The 14171-nt window shown below is 53.3% G+C and overlaps 1 protein-coding gene across 5 annotated transcripts; it reads left to right on the top strand.

The window, feature by feature from the left end:
• Positions 1 to 583: 583 nt before the first annotated feature.
• C16H19orf47 (chromosome 16 C19orf47 homolog) lies at positions 584 to 13662 on the top strand. 5 transcript variants are annotated; one of them, XM_034792192.1, is made up of 11 exons: positions 584 to 830; positions 1174 to 1244; positions 2502 to 2589; positions 3711 to 3825; positions 4828 to 4909; positions 5523 to 5657; positions 7683 to 7781; positions 7884 to 7958; positions 9056 to 9126; positions 10355 to 10759; positions 11385 to 13662. In XM_034792192.1, exons 2-11 carry the CDS (start codon positions 1226 to 1228, stop codon positions 11400 to 11402), a joined length of 1107 nt encoding a protein of 368 aa, XP_034648083.1. In that variant the 5' UTR covers positions 584 to 830; positions 1174 to 1225; the 3' UTR covers positions 11403 to 13662. The 5 variants fall into 5 exon arrangements, with proteins under 5 accessions (XP_034648083.1, XP_034648081.1, XP_034648082.1 ...); XM_034792190.1 differs by lacking the exon at positions 11385 to 13662 and having other exon boundaries at positions 585 to 830; positions 10355 to 11100; XM_034792191.1 differs by lacking the exons at positions 7884 to 7958; positions 11385 to 13662 and having other exon boundaries at positions 591 to 830; positions 7683 to 7829; positions 10355 to 11100.
• Positions 13663 to 14171: the final 509 nt, after the last annotated feature.

Genomic DNA, 14171 nt, shown 5'->3' with positions numbered 1-14171 from the left:
GGTGAGGAGGCTCTATGGGGGAGCTGGTGTCTGGGGGGAGTTTGGGGGGCAGGAGCTGGGGGCTCTAAGTGGGGTCAGGGGGTGGTGGGGGCTGTGGTGAGGAGGCTCTATGGGGGAGGGGGTGTCTGGGGGGAGTTTGGGGGGCAGACACTGGGACTGTGGGGAGTCTGGGGGGGCTGTCGGGGAGGAACTCACTCGGCGCGTGGAGGGGGAGATGGCTCCTGAGGATTTTAGGGGGATTTGAGGAGGCTTGTGGGGCAGAGACCGTGGGGTCCTGCTCTCCTGCATTAGACTGAGCAGTTGGTGTCCCTAGCACAGGGGGGTTGAACCCAGGCAGTGGCCCCACAAAACCAGCAGCTCTTGCTGGCCGAGCTGGAATCCTGGTGGGACCAGCCAGTGGGGATTGCCGAGCTCTAGCCCTCCTGCCTTGAGCTCTCGAGGTCCCTCCCAGGCCTAGGAGTCCGGCCTCAGGCCGCTCTGTGAGCGGCTTCTAGTCATTGATTCCTGTGGCCGCAGCCCAGCCATTTGGTAACTTTCCTTCGCTAGCTGAAGCATGGAAATTGCTGTCCCCTTCTCTAATAGGGAAATAGTTCTTCAGTCCCAGCCAGGTGAGCGAACGTGCTCCCCAAGCACCTGCTCAAGTCGTCATGCGCTGTTCCAGAGCAGCGGGCACCTGTCTGAACCCCCTGGAAGCGCTGGTCCCAAGCAGACGTTCATTTGCTCCATGATAACCAGAACCTGGCGGATAACGACCGAGAACCACGACCTCGAGGGGAAAACAAGCTGCAGGAGAGAAGGAAATCTCAGCATGACCCTGAGAATGCCCTTAAGTAATGAGCCAGGGACAGGATATGCAGAAAGCGGACTAGCATGGTCCCCTTTACGTCTGCACGCTCTCCAGGCGCTGCCTCTGCCCTCTGCAGTTGCCTCTTTAAGAAGCACTGAAGTATTTGTAGCCCTGGGCAAAGGACAGGAGCCTAACGTGGTCTAGTCAAAAATCCCTTTGCGTCATAAGAGTCCCCATTGTAGAACCAGACTGGGGGCGTTGTGCTTTAAACTCCTGGGCTGGGAGTGGGTAATGGGCTATTCTGGTTCCATGAATGCCAGCACTGGAATTCTGCCTGCGTCATTCGTGCAGCGCAGTTGCCTTAATGATATGTTGTTTCATTGCAGGACAGCGCCGCGAGAGCCAGGCCCCACCAGGGGTCTTTCTGGATTTCCCACAATGGTGTCAGTTACCATGGGTAAGTCTGAAATGATGGTATTTTGATTTTTGAAGATATCCCCCTTCTTGTGTAAATGGAGATCTCGGTAAGACGATAGCCCCGGCGTAAAGGCGCTCAGAAGAGCAGATTTTATCGTTAACTTTTGTGGCATTTTCAAATGTCAGAGGAATTCAGTGGCTGGTGCATGAGCAGCCGGGCTGATGTGTGACAGCAGCTGTGAATGCTCGGCATGTGGTGCCGGGGATCTGTGCACTAAACCACAGGAAAGATACTGAAGTGACATTACGATCATGACTGAAACCTCCAAAGGCCAGGACATCCAGAGATAAAGCCCGTGCTGCACAGAGAGGATAATGTCCTGCTGTTTCTTTAGGGTCCTCTGCAATTCTGATAACCTCTAGGGTGGATTATGAAGAGTTCGTACTTCTGAATTTTGTTTCATTCTCAGTTTACTTCCTGAGGCTTGAACTTAGACTATATTCCGCGCTTTCCGACGGAATGTACCAGCCGATGATGATCTGCTGCTTTAGTTTAGGTTTCTCTCTCCTCTCGGTGTTTCCAAATGGCTCCGAATTTGATGGATAAGGAAGCTGCCGGGAAGCATTTTCAATAGCAGCTATGGGATAATTTGTGGCTGGTAAAGATTTAACCAACCACTGATTCTTTTCCTCCCCCCGGAGAAGTAACACCAACATCTTCATGAAAGAATAATGTTGAAGCTAGTTGAAACTGACTAGAGGGAGGGAAGGCAGGCACCTACTTGCTACTGATTTACCCTGCTGCTGTGTGGGCGTCTCAGGACTCTCCAAGTAGCACTGGGGGACTCAAAGGTTTGCCTGAGGGCCAGGGTAGCAACGTGCCAGGAGCCAAGGGATGCATCCAAGTGACCCACCATGCATCAGATTGTAGTTGCCTTGTGGTAGGTGCTGTACAGCCACATCAGAGAGAAGGTGCCTGCCCCAATGAGTAAACGATGTAAGTGTCAGACGAGGCCAGCCAGTGATGAGCCCGTGTTGGTCAGCATGATAGGCAGTGTTTTCATGATTGGCCCCCGGCGATCGCGTTGTGGTGATTTATGATTTCTCTGGTTTTTGTCTCTCTCTTCCCCCCGTCTCAAGCAGTTGTCACTGCCACTGCATGTATTGGCTGGCAGGATGACGACTCCAGGGGCATGCAGCTCCTGTCGGATCTCTGCCCGGTTAGAGGGCATCCCAGCAGACTGCTCTTAGTTTAATCACATTACTTAGGATCTGTTTTGTGTCTTGCCTCTTTCAGCTACATCCGAGTGGATTCAGTTTTTTAAGGAAGCTGGGATTCCTCCGGGCCCTGCTGTCAACTACGCAGTTATGTTTGTGGATAACAGGTGAGGCTGCTGTGAGACACGGGCAACAATTTTCCATCTCTTACTGGGCATGAACATACGGAACTAAAACCACTTCGCAGTCTCAGCTACAGACTTGTGTCATTCGAATACCCAAAAGGAGAGGGGTATATTCTAAACATGGGACGCCCTCTGTGCTTGTGAACAGCTCACTTCCTGGCTCCCTGCCTCAGTTCCCCTCATTACAGAGGTGCTGGTGAGAAGACAGGCTGCTTTTAAAATACCTCTCACGTGTAAATAGATAGCCCTGTGTGTGTGAAGTCTTAATTGTCTCCGGTTGAGTTAAACAGCACTTGTGTTGAATAGGGACTTCCTTTCTGGGTGGGAGGGACAAGTTTGCCACTCAAGAGTCTCTTGGGCAATTAATTGTTGGAGGATAATTGCCCCCCAGGGGCGTGGGGGATTCTCCATCACTGCCCGTTTAAATCAGGATGGGATGTTTTTCTAACAGCTCTGCTCTAGGAATTAATGTGGGGCAGGTCTCTGGCCCGTGCTCTATCGGCGGTCAGACTAGTGTCACAATGGTCCCGTCTAGCCTTGGAACCTTGCTCCTAGCCGTTCTAGTCCCCATCGTTCTGTGCAGCGTCCCGGGCCCCTCACCTGCAGCCCCAGCGAGGGGACAGCTCACATTGCACCGATAGGCCTTTCCTGGGAGGAATGGACATAGCTCTTCGCTCCAGCCTGTCAGCAGCGCACCTTGATCACCCAGCAGGGGTGACACGTGAGACTTCTGTCAGATGATCTGACCCTGAGCTTCCCAGCACTCGTGGGCATAAAGATCCCATGATCTATTTTGCAGGAGAAAGAAAGGGTATTAGCCCTGGTGTCCTGGCCAAATTCCAGTCTGCTTAATTGGTTACATTAACTATTAATCGGATATCTGATTCTCTTCCACTTCCAGCATTGTGAAGCGTAGCTGCATTCTGTTACCAGCTGCTGCCCTCCATCGCAGAGCTGGGATATGATCTTTTTGTACGTTAATTATCTTGCATGGGGTTCATGGGGGTCAGTTCACTTGTAAATGCTTTGAGATCCTCCAGTGTCGGGCGTGGAAAGGCTTTACCCATTGATGAAGTATTTGCTCCATGCTTTGTTCTCTACAGAATCCAGAAGAACATGCTGCTGGACCTGAACAAGGAGATCATGAATGAGCTAGGGATCACGGTGGTGGGGGATATTATCGCTATCCTCAAGCACGCTAAAGTTGTTTACAGACAGGTAATCTGTCTGTCGGTGTGTTAGTTTGCACTGGTCACGGCAGGGACGTGCTTCCTTGTCAGTGTGAGCTCAACTAGGCTTTTTCTGTGTGGACAACCTGAGTTCGGTGCCAGGCCTTTGAACCACAGGGCGTAAAATATTCTAGGAATCACATTTTCTAAAATTCCGTGACTTCTGCCCTTTGGGATTTCCCCAGGAGCACATTGGGAAGTGAGAGTAATGAACCATCGGGACAGCTTTCCAAAGGGTATGGTGGATTCGCCAGGATTTGGGGACTTCAGTTCAAGGGTGGATTCTTCTTTCTTTCAGTTGCCAGCTAATGGGCTAGATCCAGGACTCACTGGGGGCCTTGTTGTGCAGGAGCCCAGACTGGATGATAGTGGTCTGTTCTGGCCTTAATAGCTATGAATTTCAAAGCTATGGCAGCCCATGAAACCCTTCCTAGTGTCCTAACGCGTTCCCGTAGCACCTTCTGTTTAAAGCTCTCCGCCCGCTCTGAACCCACACGGCCAGGCTGGACGACAGGAGGGGAGCCTATGCCCCTGTTTTGTCTATGGGGTAAAGCGAGGCAGCAACGTGAGGCCGTCTGGCTGGAGTCACATAGCAAGTTACTGGCAGAGTTTGGAATAGAACCCAGGAGTTCTGACTCCGGCCCCTTTCTCTGAGCGCCAGACACTGCTCACGCCCCAATGAATGCTGAACTCGTGAGAGGCGAGGGGAAGAATTGAAAGTGCTGGACATTAGTCCATTCCTATGCCAGATCCCTGGGCAGAGAGCGGCTCTGACGCCTGTTCGGAGCCGTCCGGTCCATCTGAGGTAGCCAGGTCTCCATGCTGCTTCAGCCCTAAGAACCATCCCGAGGGGAGTGCAAGAAGCATGTGGGTGTTTGCTGCGCTTGAACGGAGCCTTCATGTCGCGTTGGGACTTTGCCTCCACGCTATCAGTGAGAGCAACGTTGACCTGAAATCCTGTCTAACGAGAAATTGCCTTGGTCTCTTTTAGGAGATGTGCAAGGCAGCTACTGAATCGGTGTCCTCCAACCAGCCAAGTATGCAGTCAGAGCTCCGCAGGAACGCCAACAGCGGTATGTACGGACCCATGGGACCGCCCCTGGGCTTCGGCACGTGCCGTAAATCAGGTCTCTCTTTCCCGTTCTCTGCCCTCCGGAACACCTGAGCTTAGCCTCCCATCTCCTCCGAAACGGAGCGTCGCGGCAGCTGTCTTCATCTTCAGTGCTGATGTGTAGCCCCTGGGGACCACAGGTCCCAGCAGAAGATGCACTAGCTTGATTCTGTCTGTCTGGTGATTCCCGCTAGGCCGGATGTCTCCTATGGGCTGCTCTTCTGTATTCAGAGGAGGGTGCCATTGTCTGGGACCCTCTTTGGCCACTCTCAGTGGCTTTTCACTTCCCAGGATGCAGTCTCTTGTCTTGATGAATATGGTACTAGAATTGCTTGGCAAATGACTTCAGTGCTGGCTGTCCTGCATTACTGGGGGGTATGCAGCAGTTGTAATACCCATCGTCCTCTGCGCCACTCCGTTGTTTAACGGGGCAGGGCTAGCCCCTTCTCAGCCTGACCAAGCCCTGGGGTTTGGGGAGCTAGGGAGCAGAACAGGAGCTCTGCTCTATGGTGTACGCTAGGAATACGTCACCGGGGCCTGATTCTGCTTCGTCACCAGCTATTCTTGCCTTCCAGCCGCCACCCGTATGATCGCTAACAGTTTAAGCCGAGATTCGCCACCTGCTACCCCTGTCCGAAGACCTGACACCAGTACGTCCAAAATCTCCGTTACTGTATCCAACAAGATGGCTGTGAAGAACGCAAAAGCAGGTATGAGGGAAACCTTTGAAATGCAGCATTGGGAGCTCTTTTTTTCTCATTATTCTAAAGTGTTATGTACTGTTGCTGTGAGCTACTTACCAGCTGCTGTGCTCCACCCTAGAGCTGGTTGGGTTTCAGTGGTGCGCGAGGTGATTTCTGTCTGGTTGCGTGATTACTGATTCCATTTTGTGATACGGGGCTGTAAGGTGCTGTGTAAATGTAAATGACTGCTCTAAATAATGGGAGGGGGGAATCTCAAGATTGCCACTATATCCATAACCTCCCACTTCCAGGTCACCAGTTCAGATCCAGCCTAGCCGAGAGGTGCTGCCATCTTGTGGCTGTTGGTGGGTGTCATGGTTCAGGGGGATTTCTGCCCCTCTGTCCCCTCTTGTGGTCTCTTCCAAGGGCACCTACTCCCTCACGATTCTCCCACTCTCAGACTGGGATACGAGGCTACGGCACTCTGCTTATGCCCAGCAGGTGCTACTGACCTCAGGAGCCTCAGGGCTGTTCCTCTGGGGGCTTGTGGCCAGCACTGAGCATTGTTTAATCTCAGCAGGAGGAACCCGGATAGAGCCTAAACCAGCAAAAAGCCTACATGCGTGTTGACCTGCCTTAGAGGCTCGTCTTCCCTTGGCAGAGACCCTAGCAGACTCGTCACCCGCAGCCTGGGGAAGTTGGGGGGCAGTTTCTCCCTGTTAACTGTCTCCCCTCCAGGGAGCATGTTTCTTTAAATCCACTTCAGGCTTTTGAGCCTTTCCCCATCCCCTGCACACTGTGTGTCGCAGTCCTGGGAAAGCTGGGCTTGGCAGGGTAGCAGCATATCACAGTTAATTGTTGGGGGTGTTTGCTATGGGGCTCGTATCTGGGCTGTCGTCTGTTTTCCTCCCCTCCCCCCCGGTTACTGAATTATTGCAGTTTGTGCATAACAGTAAACATACAGAGCATATCAAATTCATAGATCGTCCCAGGCAACTCCAAATCCGTCAATGGGGTCTCAGGCCAGGGCCCCTCGCTGAAATCCACCCCAACCACTAACAACAATAGGGGGCTGTCAGTATTCCCAGCAGAGGAGCCAAGGACTGCATGAACAGCAGTGCCCAGCTCTCCTGGGAGTGGGGGGCTCCCTGTATGGTACCTGGTTAGATAGAGGGTGTCAGTCCCACGGCTGGCAGGCCTGCTAATGCTACAGTCCTACTCAAAGCGCAGCTGGGTCTCAGGTGATCTGCACGACGACTTTGGGGGGGTATTCCTGCCAGTTCTAATCCGAAGTCCAACCCTGAAATGCACCTAGCGACTCTGGTTTTGTATTTGCCTCACTATTAGCTGGGCCCTGTAAGAAAGGGATATGGTGGAAAAACAGGGCCACGGAAATAAACCCAACTGTGTTCTTAAATCGCTGCGTAAAGGCCTCTGGGCAGGAGTGGTGACCAGGGAACCTTCAGGGCCACGTAGCGATCTCCCCAAAGCTCTCTGGATGGAAGAGGGAGCTCAGACTAGTTCTTGGGAAGACAGGCTGCAACAGAGCAAACGGCCGAGCTCCGGTTCCTCACAGCTAGCTGGATTGGCACACCCAGAGCAGCCTGCAACCCTGCCCCAGTTCCGCGGATGAAGCAGCAAAGGGAGTTTTGGAGTGAGGTCTCCTTGTGGAGACGTCAGTTAGTTCTACCAAATCCACTCCTGAGCAGTGCAGCGTGGTCGCCAGGGAAAGGACCCAAGTCCAGCGTGGGATTCCGGATCCGTAGTGGTCTTTGATTGGTCCCTTTCCCCGATCTGTTCAGCTGCAGTGGATCTGCCAGGCACTGAGGTCAAGCAGCTGCCGCCTCTGCAGGCTTTCTGGAGAGCAGAGAGTGCATCACAGCAGCTCTAGGACACACAACGACTGTTGGGCTGCAGCGCCGTCCGTACCTTAATCCATCCCTAAATATTGACTCCTCTGCCACCGAGCCTCTGGATGGAGTGGGATCCCTAGAGCGCGGGAGCTTGGAGTTAGCCGAGTCTGATCTCTTCTCCCCTTCGTCTTTTCCCCAGCATTATGCGATCCAGCGGACGAGAGCCTGGTGGGCACGGTGAAACGACGGCGAGTAACCGCGGAGATGGAAGGGAAGTACATCATCAACATGCCAAAAGGTACCACGCCCAGGACTAAGAAAATCCTGGAACAGCAGGCAGCAAAAGGTACCACTGGTATGTTCTTAGCCCCTTGGCAAAGCATGTGTCTGTCTTCCCCAGATCCATCTGACGAACCCCGCATCAAGAGAGACCAGGTGGAGGAGGTCATATCTTTTATTGGACCAACTTCTGCTGGTGAGAGAGACCAGCTTTCGAGCCGCACAGAGCCCTCCATATACGGTCTGGGAAAGGAACGCTCTTTCCCAGCAAAGTGCAAGGTGGAACAGTGTTTAGCACATTCAGTCTTACGATCTATGCTAGCAACTTATGCTAACCAATCTGTTCCACCCTGTAGTTAGCTGTGGCGCTCCGGGTACCCTTCCCAGCCCCGAAGAAGAGCTCTGTGCTTGTCTCTCTCACTCCCCTGGTCTCTAGTATCACGGGAATGACATGGCTACAGCTGCACTGCCTGCAGCCTGATGTCTTGCTGGCTGTTGGTGGTGAGCAGAGACCTGGTGCTTAAGACACGCTTTTACAACGGAAGGTGAACAGTACTTCTTTCTCCACGCCCACTCAGCGAGCCCGTGTGACTAGGAAGGGGGGCGAGCCTGTGAGACTGACAAACTAGGGGTCACACACACGGGGTCTGATCTAGCGGGTGTGATACAACCCCTAGTGTGGTACAGAGGTGCCTTGGATGGTGCAGCTTATTCCTTGTCCCATGTGGAAATGGCTGTACTGGGGTAAAGCATCCAGGCACTGCGTCCACATTCGGGGATTGTGCACACTCAGTTATGCTGATACAGTCAAAGGGGGGGCACTAGACAAGGCCTTCGTGTATGTGGGACTTTCAAGGGAGGCCTGAAAGCCAAGGTCCTGTTGAGAGTCCCGCAGAGAGCCTGAGAGCACCTGGCTGGTTTCTGAGAGAATCCTGGCCAAGTGCTCCTTTCCTGCAGCGTTGAGCACCATGTTGTACCCTGGCTGCTGTGCTCCACTCCAGAGGTGGCTGCATGTCAGGAGGGCTGTGCGCACGTGACATCTTTGCAGCTCTTTGTGAGACTCTGGAGGGAAGAGTGGGAGAGGCATGTCAGTGTGGGTACCGTCTGCAGCAGGGTTTGCAGCATGTGCTGTTAACGGGCAGGGGAGGGATGTATTTATAGAGGTATGGTGACCATTTCCTGCTGAACCTTGCTCACATCCGACAGGATGCCCCTTGCGGTTTTCTTAAAACCTTCCCCAGTTTCCTTCTTGTGGAAGCCTGAAAGCACTTCTCTTGTCTTTGCTGCTGCCAGGTGTGCCCAGGACGTCTGTGTTTGACCGGCTGGGAGCTGAGATGAAGGCAGACACAACCACAGGGAATAAGGTGAAAGGGAAGGGTGTTTCCATGGCAGTGAGAGAGGGCAGGGGCTGCGAGCACCCTGCGTCCTGGCCACAAGTCCCTTGCTGTGCCCCATTGAAATCCAGGGGATGGCTCACCATGAGGGTGGGACTGTCTGGCTCCTGGTGTCATAGCCAGGCGTGTGCACTTTGCACAGGCAGGACAGAAATGATGTTTGCGGGGGTGGTCCCAGAGCTTCTTCTCATCCAGCTCGGTGTTACCGCTCTGGGGTCCTGTTCTGTGGCTCATCGCTGCTGTACTTGGGCTCCCAACCTGAGCGTGCCTGTTCTCACAGCCGCCTTCATTGCTTTCACATTGATTCATTCCGGATCCGCTGCCACGGTTGAAAGGCTGAGAAGGGGTCATTGGTCACTTCTGCTACAGCCGGTGTGCTTTAAATCCGAGCAACTGACCCTCCGCTCCCTGGCTGTTTGTGGCCTCTGTGAAAAGATTCAGTCTGGGATCCACTCCTAGTGGACAGGTGCTCGCGTCACAGAAATAACCACGATACTTAGCGGCCCAGTTGGCAGCCTTAACCAAGAGAGGGTGGTAAATGATCCGCGGAAACGAAGGTCCCCTCTGGGCCATGGTGTGCACGTTGCAGGGAGGGGAGAGGAGGGGAAGCACCTGCCCGGACGCTTCTCTGCCTGTTCTGAAGGTGGAGGACTTGGGTCTCTATGGTTGACACTTAACACCTGTCACTATCAGCACATTCACATCAAAACCTGAGACAGAGAGTGGTGCTGGACTGGGATTGGGGCATCCTGGGATCTGTCCGCCAACCTCTGGGTGACCTTGGGCTAGTCATGCCCCTCTGTTCTTCAGTTTCCCCATCTCTGCTGTGGGCTAGATACTGATCTCCTGTTCTACGTCAGAGCAAGTGGTTGTGTGGTTATTAACCCGCCGGAATTGTATGTCTCTCTCCAATGAACACGAAGTGGAAGAATATTTTACCGACCGTGCTCTGTTTTAGGAGAAGAATAATCCCTTGCTCTGATCTAGCACTTTTTGTCAGTGCATCTTGGAGCACATTGCAAGGGCTATATAATGTCCCACAGCTGGGGAAACTGAGGCACGGCGCAGGAAGGGGACTTGCCCCAGGTCACCCAGTAGGCAGGTAGCGGAGCTGGGAACAGAACCTGTGTCCCAGTCCAGTGCTCAGTCCACTAGGCCACACTGCCTCCCCATTTTTATTCCTTTTGATGCATTGCAGCCTACAGGGGTCTTCAGCCGACTGGGGGACGCACTGGAGGCAGAGGAGGACAAAGCCGCAGAGAGTGATGACGACTGCTCCGTCCTGCAGTATGCTGGCGTCCTGAAGAAGCTCTCCAAGCCTTTACGCAAGGAAAGTGCCAAACCAGGAGTAACCATCAAAGCAAAAGCCACGAGCTCGGAGGCAAAACCAGCTGTGACGACCATTCGACGACTTGGCAATAAGAGCTCCGGCCTGGCGGTGAAGGAAAAGAAGCCGGAATCAGCGTCCAAAGTCAGCGTCATCCAGAGACTGGGCAAGCCCGCCCTGCCCACCGAGGCCCAGGACAGCAGCGTCACCAGCACGAAGAACAAAGCTGAACCGCAGTTCAGGGTCACTCTAAAGAGGACTTTGGGTAGCGCTAAGGTAAGCAGCACCAGCGAAATCTATAGCGCTCAGATGGACAATACAGGGACTGTTAGTGTCTTTAAAAGACTGGGCAAGAAGGCAAACTGATCGGTGAACAGCGCCTGGAAGGTTTGGTTCTGTAGCCGCTAGTGTCCAAACCACTTTGTCTGCGTTGTTACCACTCTCTTTACGTGCATGAAACCCTGTGTGGGGGATTCCCAGAGACCCGTCTCTGTCTCCTTCGGCAGGATCGGGACGCCTGGCCTAGACCCAACTCGGCTTGAGTGGAGTGTGCGTGTGCTCTGCTCCTGGTTCATTCCTTACCATTAAACGCAATGGGCACAAGCCGCTGTGTGAAATGAGTTGGGATTCTTGCATGGTGGCTGCCTACATCAAAACAGAACCATCACAATTGGTTGTGCGCCCCCTTGTCTGGAGGCCTCAGCAGAGAAGACCAGGCGAGAATGGGTCCTGGAGACTACGCCCCTACTCCCCGCAGTGGGTCTGCGACACGGCAGAAGCCTGGGCTCTGGCTAACGGAGGGCTTTCCTCTCCCAGGCTGTCGTCCAAGCGCCTTTCACCAGCGCTAAAGTGCACTGAAAGCTTTTTTCTATTCTTTTTTTCTATCTTTTTCCCTCTGCAGGTTCTTGCCTGTATCTAGGAAGTAGCGTCTCGAGGTCTCCGTACAGAGATAATACGGAGTGGGGACACTGCTGGAACTCTTGAGTCTAAGAGGGTTTCCTAGCAACCTATAAAAGCAAACGTAAGGGCTCCCGGACACTGCGCAGGCGTCTGTTTGAATGTAGTCAGTCCAAGAGTATTAATCTAAGACCCACGGGAGATGTCTCTTCTCCTTCGGTCCTCACACCTGCTCTTGTGTCCCTGGGCTAGCATCACTCCACCTGCCTGCCCAGTACAGCATTACACTTGTGTTCCAGGCATGGGTTTCCACCCGGATCTGTGCAGCCCTTGCACCCTGAGAGTGTGGCATGGATTCGAACAGGTCCGTGGGCAGCTCCAGAGTCTGCCAGGAACATGCTAAGAGTATGCATGGCCTGGATTTGTTTGGTCAGTTCAAGAAGAAATATTTTGTTTGTGGGGGATGGGGAGATACTTTGTTCAGATGTCTGGGCAGTTGCCCTCAAGTGTAAAAGCAGCACAGTTCTGCACAGGGCCAGTTTCTCTTTGGATTGCCCAGCTCCGAGTCAATCGGCCTCACCCCCAGAGGCTAGAGCCTGGCCTTGCTTTCCAGGGGGCAGCATAACTGCCCTCTCCTGACAGGATTTCAGCACCCTCGTGCTGAGAGGTTTGGTTCTGAGTAGCACAGAGATTCAGCAGGGAAGTCATTTTGCACATGTGCAAATACAAAGGCAGATGTCTGGCTTTGATTACTTCTCAGCGTCTCTGTCCCACGGGGAGGCAACAGGTCTTGCTCCCCTTCCTAAAAGGCAGGACTCCTGTACATTCTTTTGTGTAGGGAGACTAGCCCATTATGCAGCCTGGGACAGGAGCCAGGGTCACTCCCATGCTGTGTGGTGGCCCCCGTTCCGAGCGGACACGTGTCTGTATCAAAGAACCACCGGGGCAGCTGGTGCTGCCACTCCTGGGGGAAGCCTGTGCAGAGAGGCTGAGGACTGAGTCCTGGACAGCAAGCTCCTCTCTCCGCTCTAGGGCAGAAGGTAGCATCTGGCAGGGGCAGCTTGTCCTGTTCTGTGGGGAGTCACGGGCTGTCAGGCTGTGGGCCGGCTAGTTCAGAGGGCTCTGTTTGTGCTCCCCTCTTCCCCTCACTAAAAGGGGTTACTCCTCCCAAGTAGGTACTGTGGGTGGGGGAGAGGGGTCAATGGCTGTCAGGCTAGCTGGGCAGCTGTTAGGAGTTCACAGACAAAGCTTGGCGGTGCCGAGAGAGGTTCCCTGCTGGAGCACCGGACTAAGGTGGTCACGTGCAGCCCACAGACCTGGAGCATGGCGTGCAGCCGCACTCCTCCACCCTCCGTTGGTGAGTGCTGCAAGATATTCGGATAAAGAGCCCTAGGCCCGTGCTAAGTGGGTTATCTTACTAAAGAGAGTGTAACCTGCTGGATAGGCCCCCGCCGGCAATGCTCCGTCTTGGCTGGGAGCGTCTGCGGGACGTGGCACCGGAGCAAAGAGGAGTGGCTGCCGTTGGCTTCCTTGCCAACTGATTAAATGTGGTTGTCACTGTAGACCACCTCTGCCCTAAACCCAGTGCGGAGTTAGCCTGCCATGTCGTCTCTGTATTGGTGGTGCAGCTGAGGCACTGGGCTGAAGAACCGACTCAATCCAAACAATTCTATCTACTGTTCTTTATTAAGCCCAACAGGAGGTTTAATGTCTCTGGATGTAGGCCTTCTCCTTAAGGAGATCCTGTCGCATTTTTTTGCTGTGGGTTTACTGCATCCCTTTAGCTTTTCTATTTTATCATCTGTTTTTAAGTGGTTGCCTGTATTGGCCTTCCTGTTTGTTCTGAAGTGCTAACTTTTCTTGTGAAACGCCCGCTTTGCAGGTTCCGGAGGCTTTATAACGGGGTTAAAACACACGTGTTCAGCTGTGGGACGGAGATGAGGAGGCTGTTTCTGAGGGGAGGGGATGGGGTCATTGGATCCAAGAAAGGGAAGTTTGGGTGTGTCTCTCCCCTCCCCTCCCAAGACAAAATAGGCAAGTTGGCATAACCCGTTTCTGGGAGTTTTGGTCGTGCTTTCGAAAGGAAGGTTAGTGTTCTGAATGTTTTTAGACTGTTTGAGGCAAAATACTTTTTTTAAGAAGGAGAATGAAATCTGCGCACAGGCTACGTTGTGTAGTCAGCGGCCATAGAGGCAGTAGAGATTTGTGTAATGCACTCAAGGCACGTGCCGTTATTCTTCGAGGATTTGACGTGCTGTTGCAATAAAGCATAAAAAAAGACATACTCCTCTCATCCCTCCTTGGCCTTTAATGGATCGCTGCTGCTCGGAAATCCCTCTACTTGCTTTTAAAGGAAGATTCATGGTCTGGGGTCCTCTGCGGCTAGGGATGGTACTGTCGACTAACTCAGCACCTCCAGAGCCTCCATGTGAAAAGGGCTGCACAGCGGTGGATGTTATCCCCTCTCACAGATAAACTGCTACCCAGAGTGCAGCGGTGACCTGCCCAAGGAAGGGTCATGGCAAATCCGGGACAGGGACCAGAGTCCTAGGCCCAGGTTGAGATGTCCGGCTCTTGTGCCTAGAGACTAACCCGCTCCCTCCTGCCCAGGATACTCAAAGCATTTTACCCCGAGCAGTTTTGCAGAGGGCGTTGTGCTTTATTGAATAGTTTTTCCATTGACTGTGCTCCCTGGGGCAAAACTACCATGACGTTGCGTGAGACACTGTTGTCTTGCTCGTCTCTCCTCCGTCACCTGGCAAAAGAAAATCCGAGGGTTTTAATTAACACT

This window comes from Trachemys scripta, chromosome 16, assembly GCF_013100865.1.
Source record: "Trachemys scripta elegans isolate TJP31775 chromosome 16, CAS_Tse_1.0, whole genome shotgun sequence".
NCBI classification, from domain to species: Eukaryota; Metazoa; Chordata; order Testudines; family Emydidae; genus Trachemys; species Trachemys scripta.
The sequence above is the reverse complement of the archived record's forward strand: the minus strand, read 5'-3'. Positions and strand labels throughout refer to the sequence as shown.

What these genes read in the sequence shown, in the direction of transcription:
- C16H19orf47 (XM_034792189.1), top strand. Translation starts at nt 1,157, where the DNA reads ATGTTGTTTCATTGCAGGACAGCGCCGCGAGAGCCAGGCCCCACCAGG. An exon ending in CTAAAGTTGTTTACAGACAG is followed by an intron (nt 3,826 to 4,827) that starts GTAATCTGTCTG and finishes GGTCTCTTTTAG; the next exon opens with GAGATGTGCAAGGCAGCTAC. An exon ending in TGTGAAGAACGCAAAAGCAG is followed by an intron (nt 5,658 to 7,682) that starts GTATGAGGGAAA and finishes TCTTTTCCCCAG; the next exon opens with CATTATGCGATCCAGCGGAC.